At 43.2% G+C, this 25,714-nt stretch overlaps 2 protein-coding genes and 1 long non-coding RNA gene across 5 annotated transcripts; all 3 read left to right on the top strand.

Annotated features, from left to right (window-relative positions):
* The first annotated feature begins 2,370 nt into the window (after positions 1 to 2,370).
* Positions 2,371 to 12,497, top strand: LOC112256226 (matrix metalloproteinase-17-like). 2 transcript variants are annotated; one of them, XM_024429316.1, is made up of 12 exons: positions 2,371 to 2,433; positions 7,513 to 7,887; positions 8,369 to 8,501; positions 8,575 to 8,728; positions 8,893 to 9,001; positions 9,117 to 9,294; positions 9,628 to 9,804; positions 9,905 to 10,001; positions 10,143 to 10,216; positions 10,454 to 10,603; positions 11,148 to 11,414; positions 11,626 to 12,497. In XM_024429316.1, exons 2-12 carry the CDS (start codon positions 7,723 to 7,725, stop codon positions 11,988 to 11,990), a joined length of 1,869 nt encoding a protein of 622 aa, XP_024285084.1. In that variant the 5' UTR covers positions 2,371 to 2,433; positions 7,513 to 7,722; the 3' UTR covers positions 11,991 to 12,497. The 2 variants fall into 2 exon arrangements, with proteins under 2 accessions (XP_024285084.1, XP_024285085.1); XM_024429317.1 differs by having other exon boundaries at positions 2,384 to 2,433; positions 7,719 to 7,887.
* A 306-nt stretch (positions 12,498 to 12,803) lies between these two features.
* Positions 12,804 to 16,252, top strand: LOC112257090. Of its 2 annotated transcripts, none has more exons than XR_002954504.2 (4): positions 12,804 to 13,023; positions 15,231 to 15,373; positions 15,619 to 15,729; positions 15,871 to 16,252. It is a non-coding gene; the product is annotated as an uncharacterized LOC112257090 (long non-coding RNA). The 2 variants fall into 2 exon arrangements; XR_002954505.1 differs by lacking the exon at positions 12,804 to 13,023 and adding an exon at positions 14,621 to 14,661.
* A 5,484-nt stretch (positions 16,253 to 21,736) lies between these two features.
* LOC112256227 (saxitoxin and tetrodotoxin-binding protein 1) lies at positions 21,737 to 23,617 on the top strand. Its single transcript, XM_024429318.2, has 6 exons — positions 21,737 to 21,976; positions 22,372 to 22,514; positions 22,635 to 22,702; positions 22,905 to 23,030; positions 23,165 to 23,269; positions 23,360 to 23,617. Exons 1-6 carry the CDS (start codon positions 21,833 to 21,835, stop codon positions 23,395 to 23,397), a joined length of 624 nt encoding a protein of 207 aa, XP_024285086.1. The 5' UTR covers positions 21,737 to 21,832; the 3' UTR covers positions 23,398 to 23,617.
* The last annotated feature ends 2,097 nt before the right edge of the window (positions 23,618 to 25,714 follow it).

Below are 25,714 nucleotides of genomic sequence, written 5' to 3'. Positions count from 1 at the left end.
ATATTAGTTTTAGTTTAACTAAAGATTATCTTCAGTGAAAAATTTAAAAGAATCATATAGTGTCATTTGATGATCTGGTCATTTCAACGATCTGGTCATTTCAACAACCTTCCCAACCCGGTTCTTGTCATTCGAGCAGACTGGCATCAGGCAATGAACACCCTTCCCACTGGGCACACTGGTTGAATCAGCATGGTTTCCATGTCATTTCAGTGAAATTACGTTGAACCAATGTGGAATAGACGTTGAACGGATGTCTGTGCCCAGTGGGTTCCTTCTAGGAGTATGCAACAGGACAATTAACCCAGTAAGAACTCTTAATGTCCTTAATGTCGCAGAGTGTAAAAAAAAAACAGGACATCTGAAAGATGTCAGTTGTGAGGTATGCCACATGCTGAGTGAACAACAAAGACCCCATGCAATGTAGAGTTCCTAAAAAAGTGCCTCAGTTGCCTGGGGAACCACAAGTTCAGCCCCACAATTGGGGCATTCGCAGATTCCCAGACACACAAGCCCATTCACATATTCAAGCTAATTCCCCATTCCCTGTTTCAGGAGTACAAAATACAGCCTCCATGCGTTAACCATCTCCCCCTCCAGCACATCACCTTTGACCCTGCCCAACCACCACATACATTCATGTGGGTTGGCCCCGTCGTCAAGACAACAGGGGAAACTATTTTCTATTTTCTCCACCTAGTTGGCAGCCAACTACAGATTCAAGGAATTCGAATATAGTCAATGGTGTTAAACCACAGTTGCGAACAGGGTTTTGATGTCCCAATACCTTGGCATTGAGTCTATGAACTGACATTTAAAACAACAATTGACACATCAATCCGTTTGTTTCAATGTAAGCTATTATATAAAGTATTTGCTACAAGGATGTATTGCAAAATAAAATGGCAATATACTGGGAAAGATGGGTTAATCTGTGGACATTGGAGGTTTGGAGTTAAGATCAGAATGAATGGTGGATTGGCTGCTGTGGGTGAAAATCCAGCACTTAAAGAAAGAGGAAATGAGGAATATATGTAGAAGTATTTAACTACAGGTACCGTAGATGTGAATAGAGTGAAATAGCTGTAAGTAGCAGTAGAAGTTTACTCCAAATTAGGGTAGGCATTCTAGGGAAGGGTGAAAAAGCCTAGAAAAAAGAAAACTATCACAGATAAATGGGGTCAGTTGGCGAAGTTGTGATGAGTAGAGGTTCAGAGTGAGGGCTTTAAATGAGCGAAGTGATGGTGCTAATGTTGCCATTAGGTATTTTATCCCCGTTTGTCTCTGCTTTGACAGGTCCTGGTTAAAGATTAGGGGCAGATCAGGGGATCAAGTTTTCTTGTAAAAACAGGGAGTCCTAAAGTCCTTTTTCAATCAAACCTTTCACCCCTGAGGGAGAGAGAGAATGGAGGAGGAGAAAGACGGGTGCATCTATACTGGTGCATCTGGAAAAGCATCTGTTCTCTCTCTCTCTCTCTCTCTCTCTCTGTCAATATAAAGTTTCAACAGGTGGTGTTATAGTTATCCTGCATTGTCGCTCAAATCTGCTTATGTTTGTCTCTGTATCTCTCTCTGTCTCCTCTGTTTGGGGTGGCAGGTAGCCTAGAGGTTAGAGCATTGGGCCAGTAACTGAAGGGTTGCTGAATCAAATTCCTGAGCCGACAATGTAAAAATCTGTCGTCCTACCCCTGAACAAGGCAGTTAACCCACTGTTCCCCAGAAGGCTGTCATTGTAAATAATAATTTGTTTTTAACTGACTTGCCTAGTTGAAAAAAAATGGTAATTGGCTTTATTAGTCAGTATTATTTCCAGAAGGAGGTCAGTAGGATAGAATAATACCCCTGCAGATAGAGAGTGGGAGCGAGAGAGAAATAGAGAGACAGCGAGCGAGATCTGTTCAAATCTTTTTTTTTATCCTTTCGTTAAGAGGATTTCATCATAATCTTACTAACCCCACTTCCTTACTACACACAGTCAACCGTGGACACTCACACACACAGAGACACAAACAAAGTTTGAGTCTCACTCTCACTAATTCCACAGAGAGAGTCTTTAGTTACACATCAAATGTATTTTTATATGCCGTGCCAAACACGGTTCTGAGCCTAATTGTTTTATTTAAAAATGTGTTATAGTTTACATACAGTATACAGATATATACTGTGTATAAATATTACAATTAATTCAGAGTTGGAAAGGATTGATAGCCATATGTGTGGTTTGAGTGACACACACACACAGATTTGTTTTAGTGGTAGTATTGAGGAGACTATTGTGAGAGCTCAGCAACATGGGGGGGGTATAGAGTTTGAGGGAGTGAAGGCGGAGTGAGTGGGTTAGCGGTTGGGAAAGGGACACATCTGTTCAGAGTGAGTGAGAGGAGAGAGCGAGAGAGCGAGAGAGAGAGTTCGAAGTCAGGGACGAAGGGTAAGGTAAGCATTGGATAAACTGCACCTTTTATCAATTTTTGTCTAACTGTCGATCAAGAGAATCAACTTGTGTGAGTATGCACTGTTTTTGAGTTTGTGTGTATGCAGTAAAAAGGAATGTTGCACTTTGTTTCCAGTATTGGTGTACAGATGCATTGTAGTAGCTATTAAACATAATATATTTTTCATTTGCAGTATGCTTTTTAGCTAATGTGTTTCTTTGCCATATTGTCTGACAGAGGGTGTTAGAACCATGTGTGCGTGATGAGTGCTTTAGAACGCCAACATGCACTGAACCAGATGGAGGGCCCAAGTCAAGAGTGCGTGTTTGGAACCCTTCATAATTAAAGAATCCCTTCATTAACACCCGCTGGCACTTTCATTACTCAACCACCACATGCCACCCTTCACCCATCTTACTGTACACCTCCCTCCCTTTCTTTCTTTCTTTCTTTCTTTCTTTCTTTCTGTCTTTCTTTCTTTCTGTAGCCTACCTCCTCTCTTAAGCGTCTCTCTCTCCTAGCCTCCCCTTTACTCTCTCCTTTTATCCTTGAAAGGGAGACGGGGGCACCACTTGTCTTTTATTTCCTCCCTTTCTCCTTCTATCTGTCCCTTGAGAAAAGGACTGAACCCCCATTCCACTTTAATCCCATTACTTTACAACTGTCCTCCATGATCCCTCTATCCTTTCATCCATCCCTCCCTTTTTGCCCCCCCCCTTCTTTAACTAAATGACACCCGCTAATTTAATTAAACCACCACATCCTTCTCAGCCCCCCTTACTCCCACCTCCATCCCACACACACTTTCCCTCTTTGAAATGAAATCTTATTGTACACACCCTTCCATATCCTCCCTTATTTACTTTATGCAAATGTTCTTCAATCTCCTGATTAGATACTTCTTGGTTCGTCTCCTATTGAACATGCCTACATGTCCTGTCCATCTTCATCGACATTTTCATTCATCATTATTTTCAGTATGAATATAATATTGTATCTCTGCATTATATACATATTATTTAAAATGTCTCAATGAGAAAGAAGTAGATTTACTCACTTTTATGCCGAGTAAAAACGAGGGTATACAGTAGAGGCGTCAGTTGGGTCGCCATACTCTAGCTAGCTGAAAACCAAAAATGTAAAATGTAAAGTAATCATTCCAATCGCAGTTAAAATGCAACAGCTGTTTAGGGTATTCCAAGGATGGATTTAGGACCACGTGGAGCGTCGCTAGGGGGGCAGCTGCCAGTTTGCGCCCCTTTCTCTCACTTTTAGAAAGCAACGACCGTGCCAGCTTGCTTTGCCAGTCCGCGGTTTAGGCAGTAGGCCGATTGCTTTGAATTTAATTTCGGCATTTGAACTCGGCCGTGTAAACCTTGTTGTAATCTGATAGCCAGGGGTTAATTGTATTGGGAATTGGGAGGTGAGGGAGCCCTCCTTTTTGGTGACCTTTCGCAACCAAAAGCTATTTTATTGCTATTAAAATGTTGTGATATCTTTGGGCCTAATTGATATTTCGATTAATTTGCCCAGTAGGCTAGTGCAATTTTTGGTATGAAAAACCCCCACAACTGAACAACTTGCTATTTAGAGCATTTCCCCAAAATACATGTCCTGTTTTTAGCTTCAAAGACAATAACAATTGTAGGATATAAAACATGTACATTGTCATACAGTGGCAGAATGATAATTGAGATCATGTAAATCAATAATGATTTAGTTGTAGGCCTACTTCTTCATCATCCTCTGCCTGCATCCTTAATCCCTACCTGTAGCCCACCTGCCTCTGGTATAATGCATTTCCACCTCTCACTCTATCAGTCTTGCTTATCCATCTTGCTCAATTACAATCACATATTCTTACAGATCAATCTTGCTAGTTTAACGTCATTAAATAGTGCTAAGTTATTTAGTGTGGATGTAGTTTAAAAAATATATTTTTATAAAAACCACCCAGATAGTGCAATTACTGCGTAGGCAACATAATAATATCAGACAGAGTCAAGCTGGCCCATGGAAAGATGCTGCCCCTTCGTTGGCTACTATGTTGCAATCAATATTCTCGGAGCTGCCTTGTTGATAGAGAATGTTTCAATATTCTCCGAGACGCCTTGTTAATACAATGTCAAAATATTCGCAGAATGTTTCCCTCCTCTGGTGAATAATGTAAATTAAAAAATGAGCTGGGCGCACATATGAGGAACATTTCTGAATGCAGCGCAACGAGACAATGTTGGTGGGAGGGGCACGAGACAATGACACTGTCATGGTACACTGCTTATGACGTGTTGACGTGGTCAGCACATGTGAATTGGCAATTTACAATTGATCCTACCATTTCTAAAGATCTGCGTGCCAGTTGTGAATTTCATATTTTTATTAACTTTTATTTAATCGGGGAAGCCCAATTGAGACCAGGGTCTCCTTTTCAATATATACGCACTGTAGGCCACCTAACTGTGACCAAAACATTTCTAACAGCCCCACAAACTAAATAATTATATACACTATACATACAAAAGTATATGAACACCCCTTCAAATTAGTGGATTCGGCTATTTCGGCCACACCCGTTGCTGACAGGTGTATAAAATCAAGCACACTGCCATGCAATCTCCATAGACAAACATTGGCAGTAGAATGGTCTTACTGAAGAGCTCAGTGACTTTCAACGTGGCACTGTCATAGGATGCTACCTTTCCAACAAGTCAGTTTGTCAAATTTTGACCCTGCTAGAGCTGCCCTTGTCAACTGTAAGTGCTGTTATCGTGAAGTGGAAACGTCTAGGAGCAACAATTGCTCAGCCGTGAAGTGGTAGGCCACACAAGCTCACAGAACCGCAGAGTGCTGAAGCCCGTAAAAATCGTCTGTCCTCAGTTGCAAAACACTCACTACCAAGTTCCAAACTGCCTCTGGAAGCAACGTCAGCACATAACGGAGCTTCGTAAAATGTGTTTACCATGGCCGAGCAGCCGCACACAAACCTAAGAAAACCTTGCGCAATGCTAAGCGTTGGCTGGAGTGGTGTAAAGCTCACCGCCATTGGACTCTGGAGCAGTGAAAACGCGAGTGATGACACTTCTGGGTTTGGCGGATGCCAGGAAAACACTTTCTGCCCAAATGCAGACTGCCAACTGTAAAGTTTGGTGGAGGAGGAATAATGGTCTGGAGCTGTTTTTCATGGTTCGGGCTAGGCCCCTTAGTTCCAGTGAAGGGAAATCTTAACACTACAGCATACAATGACATTCTAGACAATTCTCTGCTTCCAACTTTGTGGTAACAGTTTGGGAAGGCCCTTTCTGTTTCAGCATGACACTGCCCCCGTGCACAAAGCGAGATCCATACAGAAATGGTTTGTAGAGATTGGTGTGGAAGAACTTGACTGGCCTGCACAGAGCCCTAACCTCAACCCAATCGAACACCTTTGGGATGAATTGGAACGATGACTGAGAGCCAGGCCTAATCGCCCAACATCAGTGCCCGAACTCACTAATGCTCTTGTGGCTGAATGGAAGCGAGTCCCCGCAGCAATGTTCCTACATCTACTGGAACGCCATCCCAGAAGAGTAGAGGCTGTTTTAGCCGCAAAGGGGGGACCAACTCCATATTAATGCCCACGAGCAGGAGCAGGGTCCACATACTTTTGATCATATAGTGTATATTGATATATACTGTATATATATCTTGAACCAACACATATATCGTTTTGGGGGGGAGTGGGGGTCAAGGAGGGCGATTATTTAAGATTTAAAAAAAATAGATATATATTTCACCTTTATTTAACTAGGTAGGCTAGTTGAGAACAAGTTCTCATTTACAACTGCGACCTGGCCAAGATAAAGCAAATCAGTGCGACACAAACAACAACACAGAGTTACACATGGAATTAACAAACATACAGTCAATAACACAAGAGAGAAATAAAGTCTATATACAATGTGTGCAAATGAGGTAAGATAAGAGATGTAAGGCAATAAATAGGCCATAGTGGTGAAATAATTACAATTTAGCAATGAATCACTGGAGTGATAGATGTGCAGAAGATGAATGTACAACAGTGACACTGGGGTGCAAAGGAGCAAAAAAATAAATAACAGTATGGGGAGGAGGTAGTTGGATGGGCTATTTACAGATGGGCTATGTACAGGTGCAGTGATCGGTAAGCTGCTCTGATAGCTGGTGTTTAAAGTTAGTGAGGGAGATTTGGGTCTCCGGCTTCAGTGATTTTTGCAATTTCTTCCAGTCATTGGCAGCAGAGAACTGTAAGGCAAGGCAGCCAAAGGAGGAATTGGCTTTGGCGTGACCAGTGAAATATACCTGCTGGAGCGCGTGCTATGGGTGGGTGCTGCTATGGTGACCAGTGAGCTGAGATAAGGCGGGGCTTTACCTAGCAAAGACTTATAGATGACCTGGAGTCAGTGGGTTTGGCGATGAATATGAAGCGAGGGCCAGCCAACGAGAGCATACAGGTCACAGTGGTGGGTAATATATGGGGCTTTGGTGACAAAACGGATGGCACTGTGATAGACTGCATACAATTTGCTGAGTAGAGTGTTGGAAGCTATTTTATAAATGACATCGTCGAAGTCGAGGATTGGCAGGATAGTCAGTTTTACGAGGGTATGTTCTGCAGCATGAGTGAAGGATGCTTTGTTGCAAAAAATATACTCTTTGAAGAGGTATGGTTTCCGGTGTTTTCAGAAGATTGGCAGGGACTCTGCTGTCCTAGCTTCAGGGGGAAGCTGGTTCCACCATTGGGGTGCCAGGATCGAGGAAAGCTTGGACTGGCCTGAGTGGGAGCTGCTCTCCCGTAGGGGTGAGAGGACCAAGAGACCAGAGGTGGTAGAACGGACTGCTCGGGTTGGGGTGTAGGGTTTGAGCATAGCTTGAAGGTAGGCAGGGGCAGTTTTTCTTGCATGTATGAAATATTTGTGCCATATGGTGCAAAGCCAAGCTTCGTAGTCATTTAAAGCCTTTAATATACTTTAATATACCTTTAAACACTGTGTCAATGTTTTCTTTGGCAACAATAGCATAAAACCAACTATGTAAACCGGTGGTTTCTCCCTCCCATTCCCAGAGCGTTTGACTAGTTTCACGAGCAGTGGCAAAAAGTTCTGAGAGGTCCTGTCACGGCTTTCCTTCCCTCTTCACCGTCAACCCGACCATGAAGGACGGATGACACCTCATAGACCTTGACCAGTTGCATGGCTGAACTGACCGGAGGTGATAAATGTTCACTCCAACTTTGTTTCCCCGAGTTTGATTGGAATATGTGAACGCCAGCAGGATGAAGGCAGCGGCGTGGAGTTTTCTCCTCCTGTACGTGTGCGAGCGCATGCAAACCGTGTCCGTGGCCGGGGTCCAAGGCTCAACAGTTGCCCCAACGGACACAACAGCTTCCACATGCTCTGCTCCTGTTACCCCCACGGACGACGAGACCACTGGACTGGTGGTGAGGGACAATGCAGAGGCGTATAGGTCTTTAACAAGGACGTTTTTATTATTCATGCAGAATTCATTATTTATTTCAGCAAGTTGTTATTTACGATGGCCTAGTGAAAATAGTCAAAGTGAATAGAGAAAATAGGGAATACCAATCCACTAGCAAAGGTAATACATCACATGCCTCTATCTGGTTTTGACTTATTTAGAGCTGCCTTGATGAGCAAGCTTAACTGGGCTCACGTGCATATGGTCATGTACCTTCACAGGATTGGTCTATTGAGTTAGACGCTTTATGTAGACACTTTGAAGAGCTGTCGAGTCAACCCCTGCTTTTTACTTATCTGATTTCTCTTTACCCACTCAAAACCACCACCTCTGCTGCTCATCACGTTGTCACATTGTCACAATGAACCCACAACACGGTAGTTTACAACTGAGTCCTAACTACATGATGCTTCTCAATGCAATATTTTGGTGTCTTGTCCCAGGATTGGCTGACGAGGTATGGCTACCTCCCGCCCTCGGACTACTCCACTGGACAGCTACAAGCCTGGACAGCTGTCACTCATGCTGTTAGCGCCATGCAAAGGTTTGCAGGCCTAGAGGAGACAGGAGTTGCAGGTGAGAAAATAAAAAAGAGGGTTGGGGTTGGAGAAATTATGGTGATTGTATCCATCCTCTCTCTCTCTCTCAGATAAGCAGACGCTGGCTCTGATGCGAGCCCCGCGATGTTCACTGCCAGACAAAGGGGAGGAGCCCAAACCACTGGCCAATCAGCTCCAGGAGGGGCAGGGCCTGAGGAGAAAGAGGGCTGTGACAACATGGACAAGAAGGAACATCAACTGGAGGTTCCTTAGACTTCTGCTCATCATACCCTCTTATTCATCAACTTATCCCTCAATTGTCATCCCTACAGCTCTCTCATCCTTCCTAGTAATGCTTCTCTCATTTTCTCTCTCTCTCTCTCTCCCTAACTCACTCTCTTTCTTTCTCTAAAAATAAATGTCCCTAGGTTGCGTTCATACCCCACCTCTTCCTCCCTCTCCCGCGAGACGATTCGCTCTCTGGTGTTCTACGCCCTGAGGGTGTGGGCAGAGCCAACCCCGCTGGAGTTCCACGAGGTCAGTCTCTTTCCAAAGACGTTCCTTTTTGTGATAGTTGAATACAAAGATTACCCCTCTTGCACTCTCTTTTCCCCCCCCCTCTGACCTGACTGCCCGTTTCTCCTGTTGCCAGGTGGGAGGCCCAGAAGGGGCGGATCTGCAGGTGGACTTCCTCCACGGTTTCCATGGTGACGGCTACCCCTTCGATGGTGCAGGAGGAGCTGTTGGCCACGCCTTCTTCCCTTCTGACCTCGCCAGAGCGGGCGGTGTACACCTAGATGCCGAGGAGGAGTGGGTGTTCCGCCAGCCAGGTGAGTGACAGCCAGAAGACCCAGAGACAGAAAAAAGAGCTACTGGGGGTTCAAGAGCCCAATACCAACCAAACACTAGCCCTTATCCCTAGGAATTTCCTGTAGATCTGAACGTTTAAAGCAAGTATTTGCATTACTGTGATAGTTCTGTGCAGCCCTCTGGTAAGTTAGGTAGAATTTATGGTCAACTCTCCACTGTTTAATCATCCTGAGGTTTACAATAGTAAGGGGTTCAATTTGGAAAATATTATTGACACACATTTTTGGAATATTATGGACACAGACAAGACACTACTAACATTCCCCCTAAACTGAAACTCTACACCTCCCCAGCCTCTGAGGGAACAGACTTGTTCACCGTGCTGGTGCATGAATTTGGCCATGCCCTGGGTTTGTCCCACTCGTCTGCCAGGCGCTCTGTGATGAGACCTTACTACCAGGGCCCCGTAGGAGACCCTCTAAACTACCGCCTGGGCCCCAACGACCTGGAGCTCATCACCAGGCTCTACGGTCAGTCTGTGTGTTTGTGTTTATTATCACTTGTCCACTTCATGTGGGTGTGTGTCCTCCTGTTGTTGTACTGAGTTCTGAAAGGAAGGTGTTTTGACAGGTAATAGAAATCAACTCATGGTCACAGACGTTCCTCGGTTGGTTCCCGAACCTCAGCTACAGCATCGCGATGGACACGGATACCGACACCGACACAGGTACTGACACACTACAGACACAGGTACTGAAAGGTTAACAAAAGTGGATAAGGGGCAGCCATTCAACCAATAACTATCTCTTCCATCTATGCATCTCTCCTTCCCTCTCATCCTCTCTGTTGCTCTCTCCTTCTCTTTCAGCCATTCTGTAGACCGCTGCAACACTAGCTTTGATGCAGTGGCCAAGATTAGGGGAGAGATGTTCTTCTTTAAAGGTTAGTGTGGTGTAGGTAGTCTCCCTATTGGTTGGACTATTTCCCCTAGCCTCCGGTTTTAAACTACGGGCATGATCGCCCCCTGGTGGATGTACCCACAACTGCAGGACTTTGTATTGAATTCCTCTCTGTCTCACTTCACCTCACATCTCTTTATCTGTATCGTTCCTTCTCCCAATACTCCCCTGACTATCCTGCCTTATTCCTCTCTATTCCCCCCGCCCCCCTCTCTGGCAGGGCTGAGTATTTGGAGGGTCAGTACTGGGGGGCTGGTGTCGGGCCGGGGGGCCTCGGTGAGGAGGCTGTGGAGGGGTCTGCCCCCTAACCTGCCCCCCCTGCAGGCTGTGTTGGAGAGACACTCAGATCATGCCATCATATTCATCACTGGTAGGTAACCTCTGACTCCAGTCACCCCACACACTACAATGTTGGAAAATGCTGTGAAATTGTGAAAACTATAATAAGACCATTTTCATAGTAAGAGCTGTTTGAAAAAAACACCTGAAATTTCTGCCTGTTTTGATGGGATGGACTTTTGGCCTGCCTGGTGACATCTTCATGTGGTAAATTAGTTAATAGACCAATAAGAAAGACAGTTCCAAACCTCTCTACCAATAAAGACCCCATTTTCAGTTTTACCCTCCCCTCTACCAGACAGTCGAAGCAAAATTCATGCTTGAGAAATTGCTTTTTGCTATGAATCCCATTTTAATTTAAAACAATCACAGTAATTGTTACCCAGAAATGATTTGATATTGAGAAAAAAAACACTGCATTGGACCTTTAACAACAGAGGAGAATTAGTGCTGTTCAATGGACTAAACTATGCTCTTGATTCTAGTTTCTCATCATATACTCTATGTGAATCAATTATAAACCAGACACAACCTTGAGGACACTCTTCATTGCCTCTTTCCATTTTGTTTTGTAGAGTCCCAGTTTTGGCTGTTCAATGACCTCTCTCTCCAGGAGGGCTACCCCCGCCCCCTCTCAGCTCTGAAGAAATGGGGAGAGACAGAAGGAAAGGGAGTAGGAGAGGAAGAAGAGGTGGAGCAGGGCCTGATGTGGGATCCAAAGGAAGGACCCGTGTGGGGGGAGATTGGAGAGGGGGAAGCAGGAGGAGGAGAGGAAGAGGAGAGTAACACCTGGGCTGACCTTATCAGAGGAGGAGTGAATGGGATTACCACTGAGAGAGACGGTGAGTGTGCGAGGAAGAAATAGAGGGAGAAAGAGAGAGTGTATGAGAGAGAAAGTGAGTGAGAGATGAACGAGGAGAACAGACTGAGATTCTATGAGAGTGACACTATGAAAGATTATATGTGTGAGAGACACCACACGTAATGTACAATACATGTGTGAGTCTGTTTATATCAACAGACATTAAGCCCCCTCCTCTACCACTTCCTCAGGCTCCGTCTACCTCTTCAAAGGAGATTCCTATTGGAAGTTCCCCTACCCAGGCTCTGCCCCGGAGGCAGGATATCCCCGATCCCTGGCCACCGATTGGTTGGACTGCCCTCACCCCTCTGCACCTGTCCTAGACGACCTATCGCTCTCTCTGCCTCCCCCTACTGGACGGCAGGAGCTCCGCGAGAGGGGGAGAGAAGAGAGGGGAGGCCAGAGGAAGGGCCTGGACAGACACAGAGACATAGACAGAGAGGGACTGGAGAACTGGCCATGCTCTTGCTTGAATGGAGCAACAGGAGGCAGCACGAGTGTGACATCGTTCATAAGTGCCCTGCTATTGACTCTCTTCCCACTGATAACCGTGTGATGTTGGGCTACGTCCCAATATTCTACGATGGCCTCCCCCCTCTCAACCCCGTCTGTCCCATGGCTACGTCCCAATACTCTACGATGGCCTCCCACCTCTCACCCCCTTCTATCGCATGGCTACGTCCCATAACTACAATGGCCTCCTCCTCTCACCCCATTCTTGGCAAGCCAGAGGTTGTGGCTGCCGTTGTCAATGGTGCTAGGCCCTTTCTCACCTTCCTCTATGACAAAGTTTTCCATTCACCCTTACAATCCATTCCACATACCTACACTTAGGGCTGTGGTATAGGGGTTACGGGTTAGGGGAAGTTGGGAATTTTGGACACAACGAAGAAGTCCCTCCACACTAAAGGAGGAATGTTTGTCCTGGACATTTGGATATTTCAGCAGAATCTGTCTCTGTCTATCTGTGAAATGTATCCCTTTGCACCTTGTTGTATAGCCAAAGCTCAATGATTGTGTAATTATGGCCAATTTCAGAAAATGTTATCTTAACGAAATAAAATAAAACATTGTCTTCAGTGTGCAGATGTCTAATTTATATTTGATACTAAAAGCAATAAGAGTAAGTCAATGTTTGGTTTATAGTTCACCATCAAAACATGTCTCTTGGGGTGTTGCCCTATAGAGCCCCTGACCAAACCAAACAAACGATAAATAATTGATAGTTGTAGAGGTCCAATGGTCTAATCATGATGTCACTGCACCCTAGAGTTCAACCACATGTAAATTGACCTTGGGGATCAGTAGGAGCCTTGGCCCCACAGGCTGATTTGGGTAACTTCGGTATTGCGTAACATGGGGAGAAACATTCTCTTGAAACACACCAGTCTTCCCTCAGTATACATTGAAGGTGATTCAGCTTCCTTCTTGCTAAGACTTACTTCTCTGCAGGCTTTATCTTGATTTACACAATGTGTGTCCTCTACATGGCCCTGCTCCTTGCTCTGTTGTCTGTGGGAACAGCAGCACAGGCCCCAGAGGATGGTGGACATCTGGTCAAACCGCTCGCACCGGAAGACCAGCATACTGTGAGTACATCACCTACAGTTGAAGTCGGAAGTTTACATACATCTCAGCCAAATACATTTAAACTCAGTTTTTCACAATTCCTGACATTTAATCCTAGTAAAAATTCCCTGTTTTAGGTCAGTCATCACCACCTTATTTTAAGAATGTGAAATGTCAGAATAATAGTAGAGAGAATGTTTTATTTCAGCTTTTATTTCTTTCATCACATTCCCAGTGGGTCAGAAGATTACATACACTCAATTAGTATTTGGTAGCATTGCTTTTAAACTTGGGTCAAACGTTTCCGGTAGCCTTCCACAAGCTTCCCACAATAAGTTGGGTGATTTTGGCCCATTCCTCCTGACAGAGCTGGTGTAACTGAGTCGGGTTTGTAGGCCTCCTTGCTCGCACACACTTTTTCAGTTCTGCCAACAAATTTTCTATCAGATTGAGGTCTGGGCTTTGTGATGGCCCCTCCAATACCTTGACCTTGTTGTCCTTATCTGAGGACAGCACCTCATTCACGCGCCAACAAGACTACATTTCTAATGAGAGACACCTTGGAAGAACTAACTACTCGCTCATTTTTCAAAAAACAAGCCTGAAACCCTTTCTAAAGACTGTTGACATCTAGTGGAAGCCATAGGAACTGCAATCTAGGAGCTGTTTATTTGTATATCCCATAGACATGCATTGAAATGGACTGTGACCCCAAAAAAACATTTTCCAGATGGATTTTCTTTGGGTTTTTGCCTGCCATATCAGTTCTGTTATACTCACAGACATTATTTTAACAGTTTTAGAAACTTCAGAGTGTTTTCTATCCAATGCTACCAATGCTTATATGCATATCCTAGCTTCTGGGCCTGAGTAACAGGCAGTTTACTTTGGGCACGTCATTCATCCGAACTTCCGAACACTGCCCCCTAGCCCTAAGATGTGTCCTTAAGCCATTTTGCCACAACTTGGGAAGTATGCTTGGGGTCAGTGTTCATTTGGAAGACCCATTTGCGACCAGGCTTTAACTACCTGACTGATGTCTTGAGATGTTGCTTCAATATATCCACATAATTTTCCTTCCTCGTGATGCCATCAATTTTGTGAAGTGCACCAGTCCCTCCTGCAGCAAAGCACACCCACAACAGGATGCTGCCACCCCTATGCTTTGCGGTTGGGATGGTGTTCTTTGGCTTGCAAGCTTCCCCCTTTTTCCTCCAAACATAACAATGGTCGTTATGGGCAAACAGCTCTATTTGTGTTTCATCAGACCAGAGGACTTTCTCCAAAAAGTACGATCTTTGTCCCCATGTGCAGTTGCAAACCGTAGTCTGGCTTTTTGATGGCGGTTTTTGAGCAGTGGCTTCTTCCTTGCTGAGCAGCCTTTCAGGTTATGTCGATATAGGACTCGTTTTACTGTGGATATAGATACTTTTGCATCTGTTTCCAGCATCTTCACAAGGTCATTTGCTGTTGTTCTGGGATTGATTTGCACTTTTCGCACCAAAGTACATTCATCTCTAGGAGACAGAACGAGTCTCCTTCCTGAGCGGTATGACGGCTGCGTGGTCCCATAGTACAAGGTCCTATTTTTTCTGAGGTCTTGGCTGATTTCTTTTGATTTTCCCATGATGTCAAGGAAAGAGGCACTGAGTTTGAAGGTAGGTCTTAAAATACATCCACGGGTACACCCCCAATTGACTCAAATGATGATGTCAATCGGAAACTTCTGAAGCCATTAAATCCTTTTCGAAATTTTCCAATCTGTTTAAAGGCACAGTCAACTTAGTGTATGTAAACTTCTGACCCAATGGAATTGTGATACAGTGAATTATTAGTGAAATAATCTGTCTGTAAACAATTGTTGGAAAAATGACTTGTGTCATGTACAAAGTAGATGTCCTAACTGACTTGCCAAAACTATAGTTTAACAAGAAATTTGTGGAGTGATTAAATTATTTTTAATGACTCCAACCTCAGTGTATGTTAACTTCCGACTTGAACTGTATATCTATAAAGTGGGCCTAAGCCATAGTGGTGTTGTGGTATGTTAGAAATAGTGATGATTTCCAATTTGTAAACTGAATCTAAAGGAGTTTCAAAGGCATTTGACTCCAACTTATAGACCCGTGTTGATAGGCAGAATACAACCTCTGCCCTCAGGCACTATGCTCACCACACAAATAGAAATGTATGAAATTAAATGACAGACCAATACATTTCACCACAGATCTTCGGGAAGTGGGTCTTCATCAAGGGTTTCCTGGACCATGAGATGTTCAATGCGATACTGAGAAAGACCAACAGCTCCTGGATTGAATTCTTTCCCAGTTCCCACAACAAGATAGTCCTTCTCCTCCAGGGACACTTGATGTAAGTTTATAGTAACTCTCTATAGCTTTGTTTCCAATCCCTTGTGTAATGTATTGTTAGACACAGTGGCTATGTGAAGAGACATACAGCTCTCAGATAAGCCTATTAAAGTGTGGCTATCTAATGATCATCTCATTTCCTCTGACATTGATGGAAAACTCCTCTGTCAACATCCTATACCAGATTTCAGATAGAAAAGTTGCTGTTAAATTACTCAGAGAGTTGCTGTGTGTTTTCTTACATAGAGAATAATGTGACTTCTGCGGGACATTTACTGCAAACCTATCCTGACTGTCTCGCTATGCACAGCAGGAGCACCATGGCCGGAGTGCATATCTGATCTCTCTATATCTTTGGTAGGTGTGTGTGCACACATGTGCTATTGAGACGTCTCGAATGGCCAAATATTACCCAAACATTTACCCAAAAGCTTTTGAAAACCAGGAACCCAAGTCAATCAAGTCATGGAATCAACTAGTTTATTTTCCTCTTTCCAGGGAAGCCCAGGACACTGCCAGAGTCAGAGCTGAAGCATTTCTGGAAAGCAGCAGAATGCCTCCAGTATCCTCCGCCTGCACAGTATTCATTATTTACCCTAACCCTACCCTACTCAACAAAAGGGACACCAGGCAACATTTAGTATTGATTTAGAATGTTGTAATTTAACAGACTAGAATAGATCTCTATTGGCTGAGTCCTTGTGTGTTTAGAACCTTGTTAAAGTTCTCACTAACATCTTCTCTCTGCAGAGTTTGCGCTGAGATAAAAGAGAGCTTGCGTATTGCTGAATCTCAATATATAACATGGTTCACAGTAATATAGCTACTGATGATGAAATGGTTGCATTAATAAAATCATTTGGACTCTAATAAAAAGTTTGTGCTTCCTGACAATCCTCAGTCAGTCAGTCAGTCAGTCAGACAGACAGACATGGGATTTACATTAAGGCCAAACACAAAGCTACATTTCCATGCATAACCTTGTACTATGGTCCATTACCAAAAACCAAACACATAGAAGACAGCTGCTCTAGGATTAAATAAACACAAAATGCATTAATCATTATCAAAGCTACCAAAGCATTTCTGAGTTCCTGAACACTGTCACGTCACCCATGGTGGAATCCATAGCCCCAGGATCAACTCTATTCAACTTAAAGGGGAATAACGGAACATTTCAAAAATGTGTCTATGTTCCCAAACCTGTCTGACTCGTTGTTGGACTTTCTGTCAAAGTGCATACCTGTCTCATTCAGGGAGAGCGAGGTAGAGCTAGAGCGCGAGCTACAGTATGTCACAGAGTTATCCAGCCCCTCACTCACTGCAGCGCTAGATAGAACTTTGTGGAAAAAGGAAATCTATGAAGAATATCAACATTCTGTCACAGTAGTGGCAGACTGGGACAAGAATTCGGCCTTGGCATTTTATCCACACCAGCCCAGATTACTGCGTGTGCCACCACGAGCCTGTTCTCTTTAATTAAAGGTGCCACCAACCTCCTGTGGCCACCAACTCACCCCATCCCGCACCATGATTGTTTTTTCAATAGAGATGAATAACATACATCTTTATGTGCACTAACTAGGCTAATTAATTTGGGGTTAAACACCTGAGGAAGTGGAAAAACATGAACTAGATCACTAACTCTAAATCTACTACCCACTGCTAGTAGCCATGTATTCATCCAAGGGTAAATGTAACGTCCTAAAAAAAAAACGTGGCAGTTGTAGGCTCCTACCCATGAAACCTATAGGCCTATGCCTTCGCAATGGCCGGTGCGCATATATCACGCACGCCGCGCCATATCTCAAAATAGTTGCTATTAAGCTGAATATTGAGAGTTGAGAAATAAAAATGATACCTACAGAAAGCTCAAGTTTCAAGTTTTATTTATGTACAGGATACACATGGTATACACTGTCTAACGACATGCTTCCTTGCAGGTTACTACTCGACAACGCAACAACAATAAGAAATCATAAAAGATAAGAACATGAACATAAAGAAAATGGCTCAGTAGAATAGAATAAATATTTTAGCATAAGTATAATACAGGAAGGCACTATTTATAGTCCAATATTTACACCTGTATTAGAGAAAGGGGGATTGAAGAGCAAGTTTTTAAATCGTGCAGTATTAGCAATACTAAATACGGGTGTGGTAGCAGCAATTGTTACGGCTTTCTTCCGTCGAAGGAGGGTCGGACCAAAATGCAGCGTGGTTAGTTCGATACATGTTTAATGAAAATACAAAACACGATCAATACAAAACAACAAACGGAAAATGTGAAACCTAATACAGCCTGCCTGGTGACAACTTACACTGAGACAGGGACAATCACCCACAAACACACAGTGAAACCCAGGCTACCTAAATATGGTTCCCAATCAGAGCCAACGAGAATCACCTGACTCTGATTGAGAACCGCCTCAGGCAGCCATAGACTATGCTAGACACCCCTACTAGCCACAATCCCAAAACCTACGAAAAACCCCCATACATAAACACAACACAAAATAAACCCATGTCACACCCTGGCCTGACCAAATAAATATAGAAAACACAAAATACTAAGACCAGGGCGTGACAGCAATTGTGATGTGTGTGTAGCTACAATGTGTGTGTGTGTGTGTGTGTGTGCGTGAGTGGGCGAGTACATGTTAACTACGGTGTGGAGAGTCAGTTCAAGTGGTCAGTAGTCTGATGGCTTGTAGATACCAACAGGTTCAGAAACAGTTTCTATCAGAACTCATGCTCCTATATCATCTGCCCTACTCTCTTCAACAGGGACAAGGGGACAAAGCTTTGAAAGGTGTATTTTTCCCAAATTTGCATGTTTAAATATGAATTGTTTTTCTTCTCACGAGCACATTGGGGAGAGAAGAGTGTCTATGCTTATTACAGCAGTAGGCTCCAGTGAAACAGGCACAGGGGCAGGGCACTCACTTTCATTACAGGAATCAAAAAGATAGTACACTTTACTGTTTGACCAAATCATGGTTTTAGTCACCCCAAAAAAATCGGAAGTTTTGAATGAGGTGACAACGCAGAATGTGTTCTTTCAATGTTTATAGTCACCCTTTCAGTTTCATACGATCCATGATCTTGGCTGTCTAACTGAAGACAGAGTCGGATTGGGTGTCATTGCTGATTGACCCCCTCTCTGTCTCCTTCCCTCTCTCTCTACCACACCTGCTGTCTCGACCTCTGAATGCTTGACTATGAAAAGCCAACTGACATTTACTCATGAGGCGCTGACCTGTTGCACACTCTACAACCACTGTGATTATTATTTATTATTATTCATCTATGAACGTTTGGACATGTTGAAGAACGATCTGGCCTTAATGGCCATGTACTCTTATAATCAGCACCCAGCACATCCAGAGGAGGACGGGCCACCCCTCATTGCCTGGTTCCTCTCTAGGTTTCTTCCTAGGTTCCTGCCTTTCTAGGGAGTTTTTCCTAGCCACCGTGCTTCTACATCTGCATTGCTTGCTGTTTGGGGTTTTAGGCTGGGTTTCTATATAAGCACTTTGTGACATCTGCTGATGTAAAAAGGGCTTTATAAATACATTTGGGGCCAACCGTTGCCCACTGATCAGCTAAAGGCTCATTATAGATTAGAAAAACACAGAAATTGCGAAAAAATCTGAACAGCCACCGGCCATGTCATGTCACTATTTCATTATTTTTCAACCAGCCCATCCAAGTAAAAATGGTCCACCCCATCTGGCATTTGCCAGAATTGTCAGATGGCCAATCCACCTGTGTCACAGCGAAAATACTACATTTGTGAAGTCCAAGCGATTGTGAGATATGGCATATATATATACATACATTTGTGGTAAATTTGAGTTGTGGGTTCACCATTTACCTGAGATCTCTGCCAAGCAAGGAGGAAAGAGGCTGACCTAATCCTGCCATCCACTTTTATCTTGCAACACAATTGGACATCATTTCACCTGCCCATCAACACTGTCCATCTTCCCTCCCTGACTGTAGGCTACATCCCTCATTGAAAACAAAATCATAAAACAAAAAATAGAAATGTTTAAAAATGTATACATCCCTCGTTGCATGGTGTGATCAGACATTACGGCTAAATATATCCACTAAAATGTGAGGGAAAGACTAGTAAATGCAACATAACAGCCACTTCATTGGATGACACATATGGGCTAAAATATTAATTTATGTAACAAATGTTTAATTAGATTGTAACTTGGCTACAGTAGCCAGCTGACAGCAATGTCATGCCCTGATCTGTTTCACCTGTCCTTGTGATTGTCTCCACCCCCTCCAGGTGTCACTTATTATCCCTGGTGTATTTATCCCTGTGTTTCCTGTCTCTCTGTGCCAGTTCGTCTTGTTTGTCAAGTCAACCAGCGTTTTGTGTCTCAGCGCCTGCTTTTTCCAGTCTCTCTTTTCTCACCCCCCTGGGTTTGACCCTTGCCTGTCCTGACCACTCCACCTGCCCCTGACCTCGAGCCTGCCTATCGTCTTGCGCCGTTTGGACTCTGACCTGGTTTATGAACTCTCGCCTGTACCCGACCTGCCTTTTGCCTACCCCTTTTGCTATAATAAATATCGGAGCTCAACCATCTGTCTGCATTTGGGTCTCGCCTTGTGCCCTTATAAGCGAACATATTCTTGTAAATTAAAGTTGCGGGTACTGATGGACGCATCTATCGAAATGCGATTTATGCTCACTGTCCACGTTTTCATTGGGGTAGATCAAATATGCTATTATTACATTTATTATTAGCCTATATTTACATTTTCAAATTGGTAGAATAATGACAATCATTTACCAAATTTGGTTTGCAAGCCAGGGCCAAACTCTCTTTCTCGAGTGAGCAAGAGAATGTGATAATGTAGGATATATATATATATATATATATTTTTTTTTAAAAAGTATTCTTATAGTCCATTTGTATCAAATACCCTACTCCTTGAAAGTCATGTATTGATTAATGATAACGGCAATCAACAGCCATATCATGGGAATAGGCTACGCGAAAGTTTAGAAAGACAGAAGGCTGACACCTGGAATGATTTGATTTGGATGGATGGTTGACATGACAAAGGTAGGTGGATATTTAAGCGATATGGCACGAGGGGGTGTGGTATATGGCCAATATACCATGGCTAAGGGGTGAACTTATGCATGACGCATCGCGGAGTGCCTGTACACAACCCTTAGCCGTGGTATATTGGCCATATACTACAAACCCCAAAGGTGACTTATTACTATTATAAACTGGTTACCAACGTATTTAGAGCAGTAAAAATAAATGTATTGTCATACCGTGGTATAAGATCTGATATATGATGTCTGCCAGCCAATCAGAATTCAGGGCTCAAACCACACAGTTTATAATTAAGCAATAAGGCCCGAGGAGGTGTGTTATATGGCCAATATACCACGGCTAAGGATGACACAAGCGACTGGTTTCCAACGTAATTAGAACAGTGAAAAGAAATGTTGTCATACCCGTGGTATACGGTCTCATATACCACGGATGTCAGCCAATCAGCATTCAGGGCTCGAACCACCGAGTTTATCATTTCTTATAAAATACGGGTGAAACTTTGCTCGTTATGTGTGTTGCTTCACGCATCGTACTCGCGCCAGGTAAAAACCTTAGCCTAATGCGCAATATATTCGAAAATTCAAACAAAATACACCAGCGACATCATTTAGGAGATTAAGGTTGTGAACACAGTTTTGAACATCAGATCGACAATTATATTCTAGTGTATTAGTGTGGCTACGATGCCATCATTAGAGCACAGCGTGATCTGCTTGGTTTCCAGAGCATGGAAAGAGAGAAATGAAATAGGCTACTGCCGAGGTCTGATGATGCGTCTGTGACAATAGTAAAAGTTGTGTGTTGTGTTGGGGGATGCGCTCAAGTCTGAGGTAGACAAGTTTGAAACCTTCCAGTGTGTTGTGTTTATGAGGAGCCTCCTCGTGTGTGTTGTTGCATGAGCTGGCTGCTGTCTCCTCTATAAGCAGAGATCTCAGAAAAGGTAAAACTGTGAAACCGCGACCAAATATATCACAAAATGTATTAGCTATATCTCACAATGGGGTGTTTTTGCTGTGTCAGAATGTTTCTATATTTCGTACATTTGCATTATTCAACAAAGTTCTATGTGGGGGACCTCGTAAACCTGTGACATACTGTAGCTCGCTCTCCCTGCGTGAGAGGTGCGCACTTTGACAGACAGTCCAAGTCAGAGGGGTTTAGGAACATAGACACAGTTTAGAAATGTGCCGTTATTCCCCTTTAAAGGCACTACCCTGGTCAAAGGTAGTGCTCTATATAGGGAATAGTGCCATTTCGTACGCAACCCGGATCACCCTGGAACACACTCAGGACAAAGTCAAACCACAGGCTGTAGCTATATTAGAGGGTGGTTCTGTGGCTACGATAAGGTTCCAGTTTCCACCATGTGTGTTGTGTACTACTACGGTGTGGCTCTCCTGGCTCTGCTGGCAGTGAGCAGGGTGACCGCGGCACCGACGACTGAGCCACCGACTGAGGAAGACTGTGGTAAAATGGTCAAACCACTCCCTGCCGACAAGCTCAACACGGTGGGTGTCAGACCTATACTTTTTTTAAGGAGTGGGGAATCGATATTTTCTGATTTGATTGAATGCATACTGAGAAAGGGTGGAAGGGGAAAGAGAGGTTGTGTCAAAGGGCAGTAGGAGAGATTCATATCTATGCTGACACTGAAGACATGGATGCCAGAGGCTGTAGCATCACCACTAGACTACCCATGACTCTTGCCTTCACCTTGATCTTGCATATTGTATATAGTCTTTGGTAACACTTTACTTAAAGCTGGCAGTTATGATGCTGTATTAGTTATTATAAAAATCTATGAGCCGTTATGTGTTTATATCAGGCTTATAATATGTAATGTCTATGTAGCAAGTTCTCAACTGAAAAAGTGAATGCCAGTGTAATGTATGTTTCCCTACAGGTCTTTGGTGAATGGATTCTCATCGAGGCGTTTTCAGATGATGAAGGTTATGCCGAAAAACTGAAAATGGGAAAAAGCTCCAAGGTGGAACTACGAGCAACATCAAGCGACAAGAGTGTGCTTTTCAAACAGGGAAACATGATGTGAGTGGCTCCTTACTCTACTGCTTTGTCATAGGTTTGATGAACACATCTGGACCACTGACAGTTATGAGACATGAGGCAATCTCGGAATCTAATAGGACATATCCTCTTATCTTTCAGTGATGACACCTGTGTTAATTACTCCATAATGAATATGTCCATTGTAGAGAACACCATACAGCAGTTAAGTAAGTCAGATCCGTACCTTTCCCTTTCAAGTGTTAGTGGTGTGTGAGAGCTGAAATACTGTACTGTAGCTAAATATGTAGCTATCCCAGACCAGAAGTGGTTAACAGGCTGCTTCAATTCATCCTAAACTAATGGCAGATTATCAAATAGAAATGATGCTGAGAGTTACTGTGTGTTTTTTTTTTTTTTTTTTACATATAGAGGATAATGGAATTTCCAAGGCACACTTCCTGCAAGCCTGCCCTGACTGTCTCGTCATGCACTTCAGTAACACCATTACCGTAGCAGGAGTGCCCATCCGAATGGTCCGATCTTTCTATATCTTTGGTAGGTGTGTGTGTGTGCTTTTGAGTAGGAGGTTGTGTAGGTAAAGTGGGAGTGGGGTGTTTGTAGGTGTCTATCTTTGTCAGAATTTACCCGATTGCTGTGTTTAAAAAGCCATTTTATTTTCCCTTTTCCAGGAAAGACTGGCAAACTGCATGAATCAGAGCTGGAGCCAATCAGAAAACAAGCCGAGTGCCTCAAGTTCCCTCAACCTGCACAGTTCATCTATGATGGCGTTGCAGGTACAATGTCTACAGATGAAATAACATCGCAACATTGACATTGTGATCCAAATCTAAATCTTTCTTTCCTTCATTGTCTTCTCACTACAGAGTTTTGCCCCGAGACAAAGACGAATGAGACCAAATAAAACTAAGAGCTGGAATATGGAAAACTGGAGCTATAATCATGTTCACAGGAGATAGTTAGGAGAGACATAAAACTGACTGAAATATTTTGCTAGTTTTTATTTTATTTTTTACTATTAATGGTGAAATCTGCACTGTTATGGGTTGTGTCTCACTCACTCAGACTCAAACATTAGTATAACTGCCTGTCACTCATTTGCCACAAGATCTAGCAGAAAATCAGCCTGTTTGTATGAAGCCTGTGTTTCTCACCATCTTTCATTCATAACCTATTGACATGTCTATGTTGTCTGTAGTACCTCGTTATATCAAATCAATTGTGTAGAAAAAGTAACCACACTGGAATAAAAAACACGCAGTTCCAAAAATACCCATCAGGTGGGTTTCAAAACACAGAGTAGGTGAGCAGAGCGGAGCTGCAGCAGAGGAGCGTGTCCAATTTGACTGGAGCGTGGAGTGAGCTGGCCTTCTCGCCAGCTCCAATTTCGCTCCATTAGCGTTCACTTCATGAGCTCAGGGCATGCCCGCCCCAGCATGCATTTGTAGTCTACTTGTGTGCTGCTATAGCCCCTTGCGTTAGCTACTGTCATCTAGTATGCTAAATATTTTCATAAAGAAATGATAAAACACACTGGTGAAAAATCAAGGTGACTTACAAAGATGAGGAGGACCAAGGAGCAAGAGAGGGACTGCGGTCATGTAGTGTCCACAACTACATATTCATCGTGGAATCTGAAAAGACAGGTATCTCGAAAGCATGATGGTGTACTTACTAAGTGCACATGCTAACAGAAAGGAACAATATGGGTAGCTAAGTCTGTCATTGTAGCAAAGTATTTATAAACTAAAAATCAGAGCTCTTAAAAACGTTCATTAATTTTCGTTATATTATCTATACAATAGGCCACCATTGACTTTCGCCCAATAGGCCTGGTGTAACAGTACTCTTCTTGTGTTGTGTACAATCAATCATCGACACGAGCTCCAACTTGTGGCACCAGTCATGGAGCTTTATTCTGATAGAAACAGCACAAAATTGCACATCATGCAATGCACAGCTCACCATTCAACGCATGCTGGTTTGGTGCTTGTTCACTGGGAAATGTAGTTAACAAAATAATATAACAATTACAATATAATATTTTGAAAAATGTACCTCTGATAGAAACAGCACAAAATTGCACGTCATGCAATGCACAGTTCACCATCCAACTCTGCACTCACACACTGTACAAAATATACAAACCCTCCCCACCAGACACAGTCAGTTGCTAGCTAGTATTAGCTGGAATTCTCTACAACAAAATGTATAACAAATATGCACCCAAAAAACGCCACATCTTATGTGTGACGTTCTAATAACATTTACAAACAAATTGATATAAATTGTACATTTAAATCATCACTTGGGAGTATAAAAATAATTTTTGACCAACAGTGCTTTGCAACCAACAACTTACCGCTGGTTTGGTGCTTGTTCACTGGGACGATTCTAATGAAACATCCCCCCTCGTAAGCAAGCAACGCAAACCAACCAATAAGATGCCATGTCGAATAGGTGAAGGAAAGACAAAACTAAAAACCAAAAACCCATTGGCTTAACAATAAAGTGGCAAGGGGAATCACCAATATAACCCTGTTACACTGGCATATTATCTCTTTCAAGGAGCTTTCCGTTTTGATAGGGTTAAATTTTCCTACCTACAGAAATATATTTAAAAAACAACTACACAATCCTGCCCAGGTTGGCAAGAGTGGCACGGAACACAAACCGGCTGATCGTGCATACATTTCTTTTTGCCCCCCACACACCAAACGCGATCACGACATGCAGGTTAAAATATCAAAACAAACTCTGAACCAATGACATTAATTTGGGGGCAGGTCGGAAATCATTAAACATGTATGTCAATTTAGCTAGTTAGCTTGCACTTGCTAGCTAACGTTAATTTGTCCGATTTAGCTAGCTTGCTGTTGCTAGCTAATTTGTCCTGGGATATAAACATTGAGTTGTTATTTTACCTGAAATGCACAAGGACCTCTACTCCTACAATTAATCCACACATAAAACGACCAACATAATCGTTTCTAGTCATTTCTCCTCCGTCCAGGCTTTTTCATCGTTTAACTTATATGGTGATCGCATCAACTTTCATTGTATTACCACGACTACCCGCAAAACAGTTCGTCTTTCAGTCACCCATGTGGGTATAACCAATGAGGAGATGGCACGTGGGTTCCTGCTTCTATAAACCAATGAGGAGATGGGAGAGGCAGGACTTTCAGCGCGATCTGCGTCAGAAATAGGAATGAGTTCAA

This window comes from Oncorhynchus tshawytscha, linkage group LG08 (genome assembly GCF_018296145.1).
Source record: "Oncorhynchus tshawytscha isolate Ot180627B linkage group LG08, Otsh_v2.0, whole genome shotgun sequence".
NCBI lineage: Eukaryota > Metazoa > Chordata > Actinopteri > Salmoniformes > Salmonidae > Oncorhynchus > Oncorhynchus tshawytscha.
This window is presented reverse-complemented; position numbering and strand designations above follow the sequence as displayed.

Bases quoted from the DNA above. Each gene is read 5' to 3' on its own strand.
- LOC112256226 (XM_024429316.1), top strand. From the start codon at position 7,723: ATGAAGGCAGCGGCGTGGAGTTTTCTCCTCCTGTACGTGTGCGAGCGC. The intron at 8,729-8,892 runs GTTCCTTAGACT...AAATGTCCCTAG, and splicing joins AGAAGGAACATCAACTGGAG to GTTGCGTTCATACCCCACCT. The intron at 10,604-11,147 runs GTAGGTAACCTC...TTTGTTTTGTAG, and splicing joins TGCCATCATATTCATCACTG to AGTCCCAGTTTTGGCTGTTC.
- LOC112256227 (XM_024429318.2), top strand. From the start codon at position 21,833: ATGTGTGTTGTGTACTACTACGGTGTGGCTCTCCTGGCTCTGCTGGCA. The intron at 22,703-22,904 runs GTAAGTCAGATC...TTTTACATATAG, and splicing joins GAACACCATACAGCAGTTAA to AGGATAATGGAATTTCCAAG. The intron at 23,031-23,164 runs GTAGGTGTGTGT...TCCCTTTTCCAG, and splicing joins CCGATCTTTCTATATCTTTG to GAAAGACTGGCAAACTGCAT.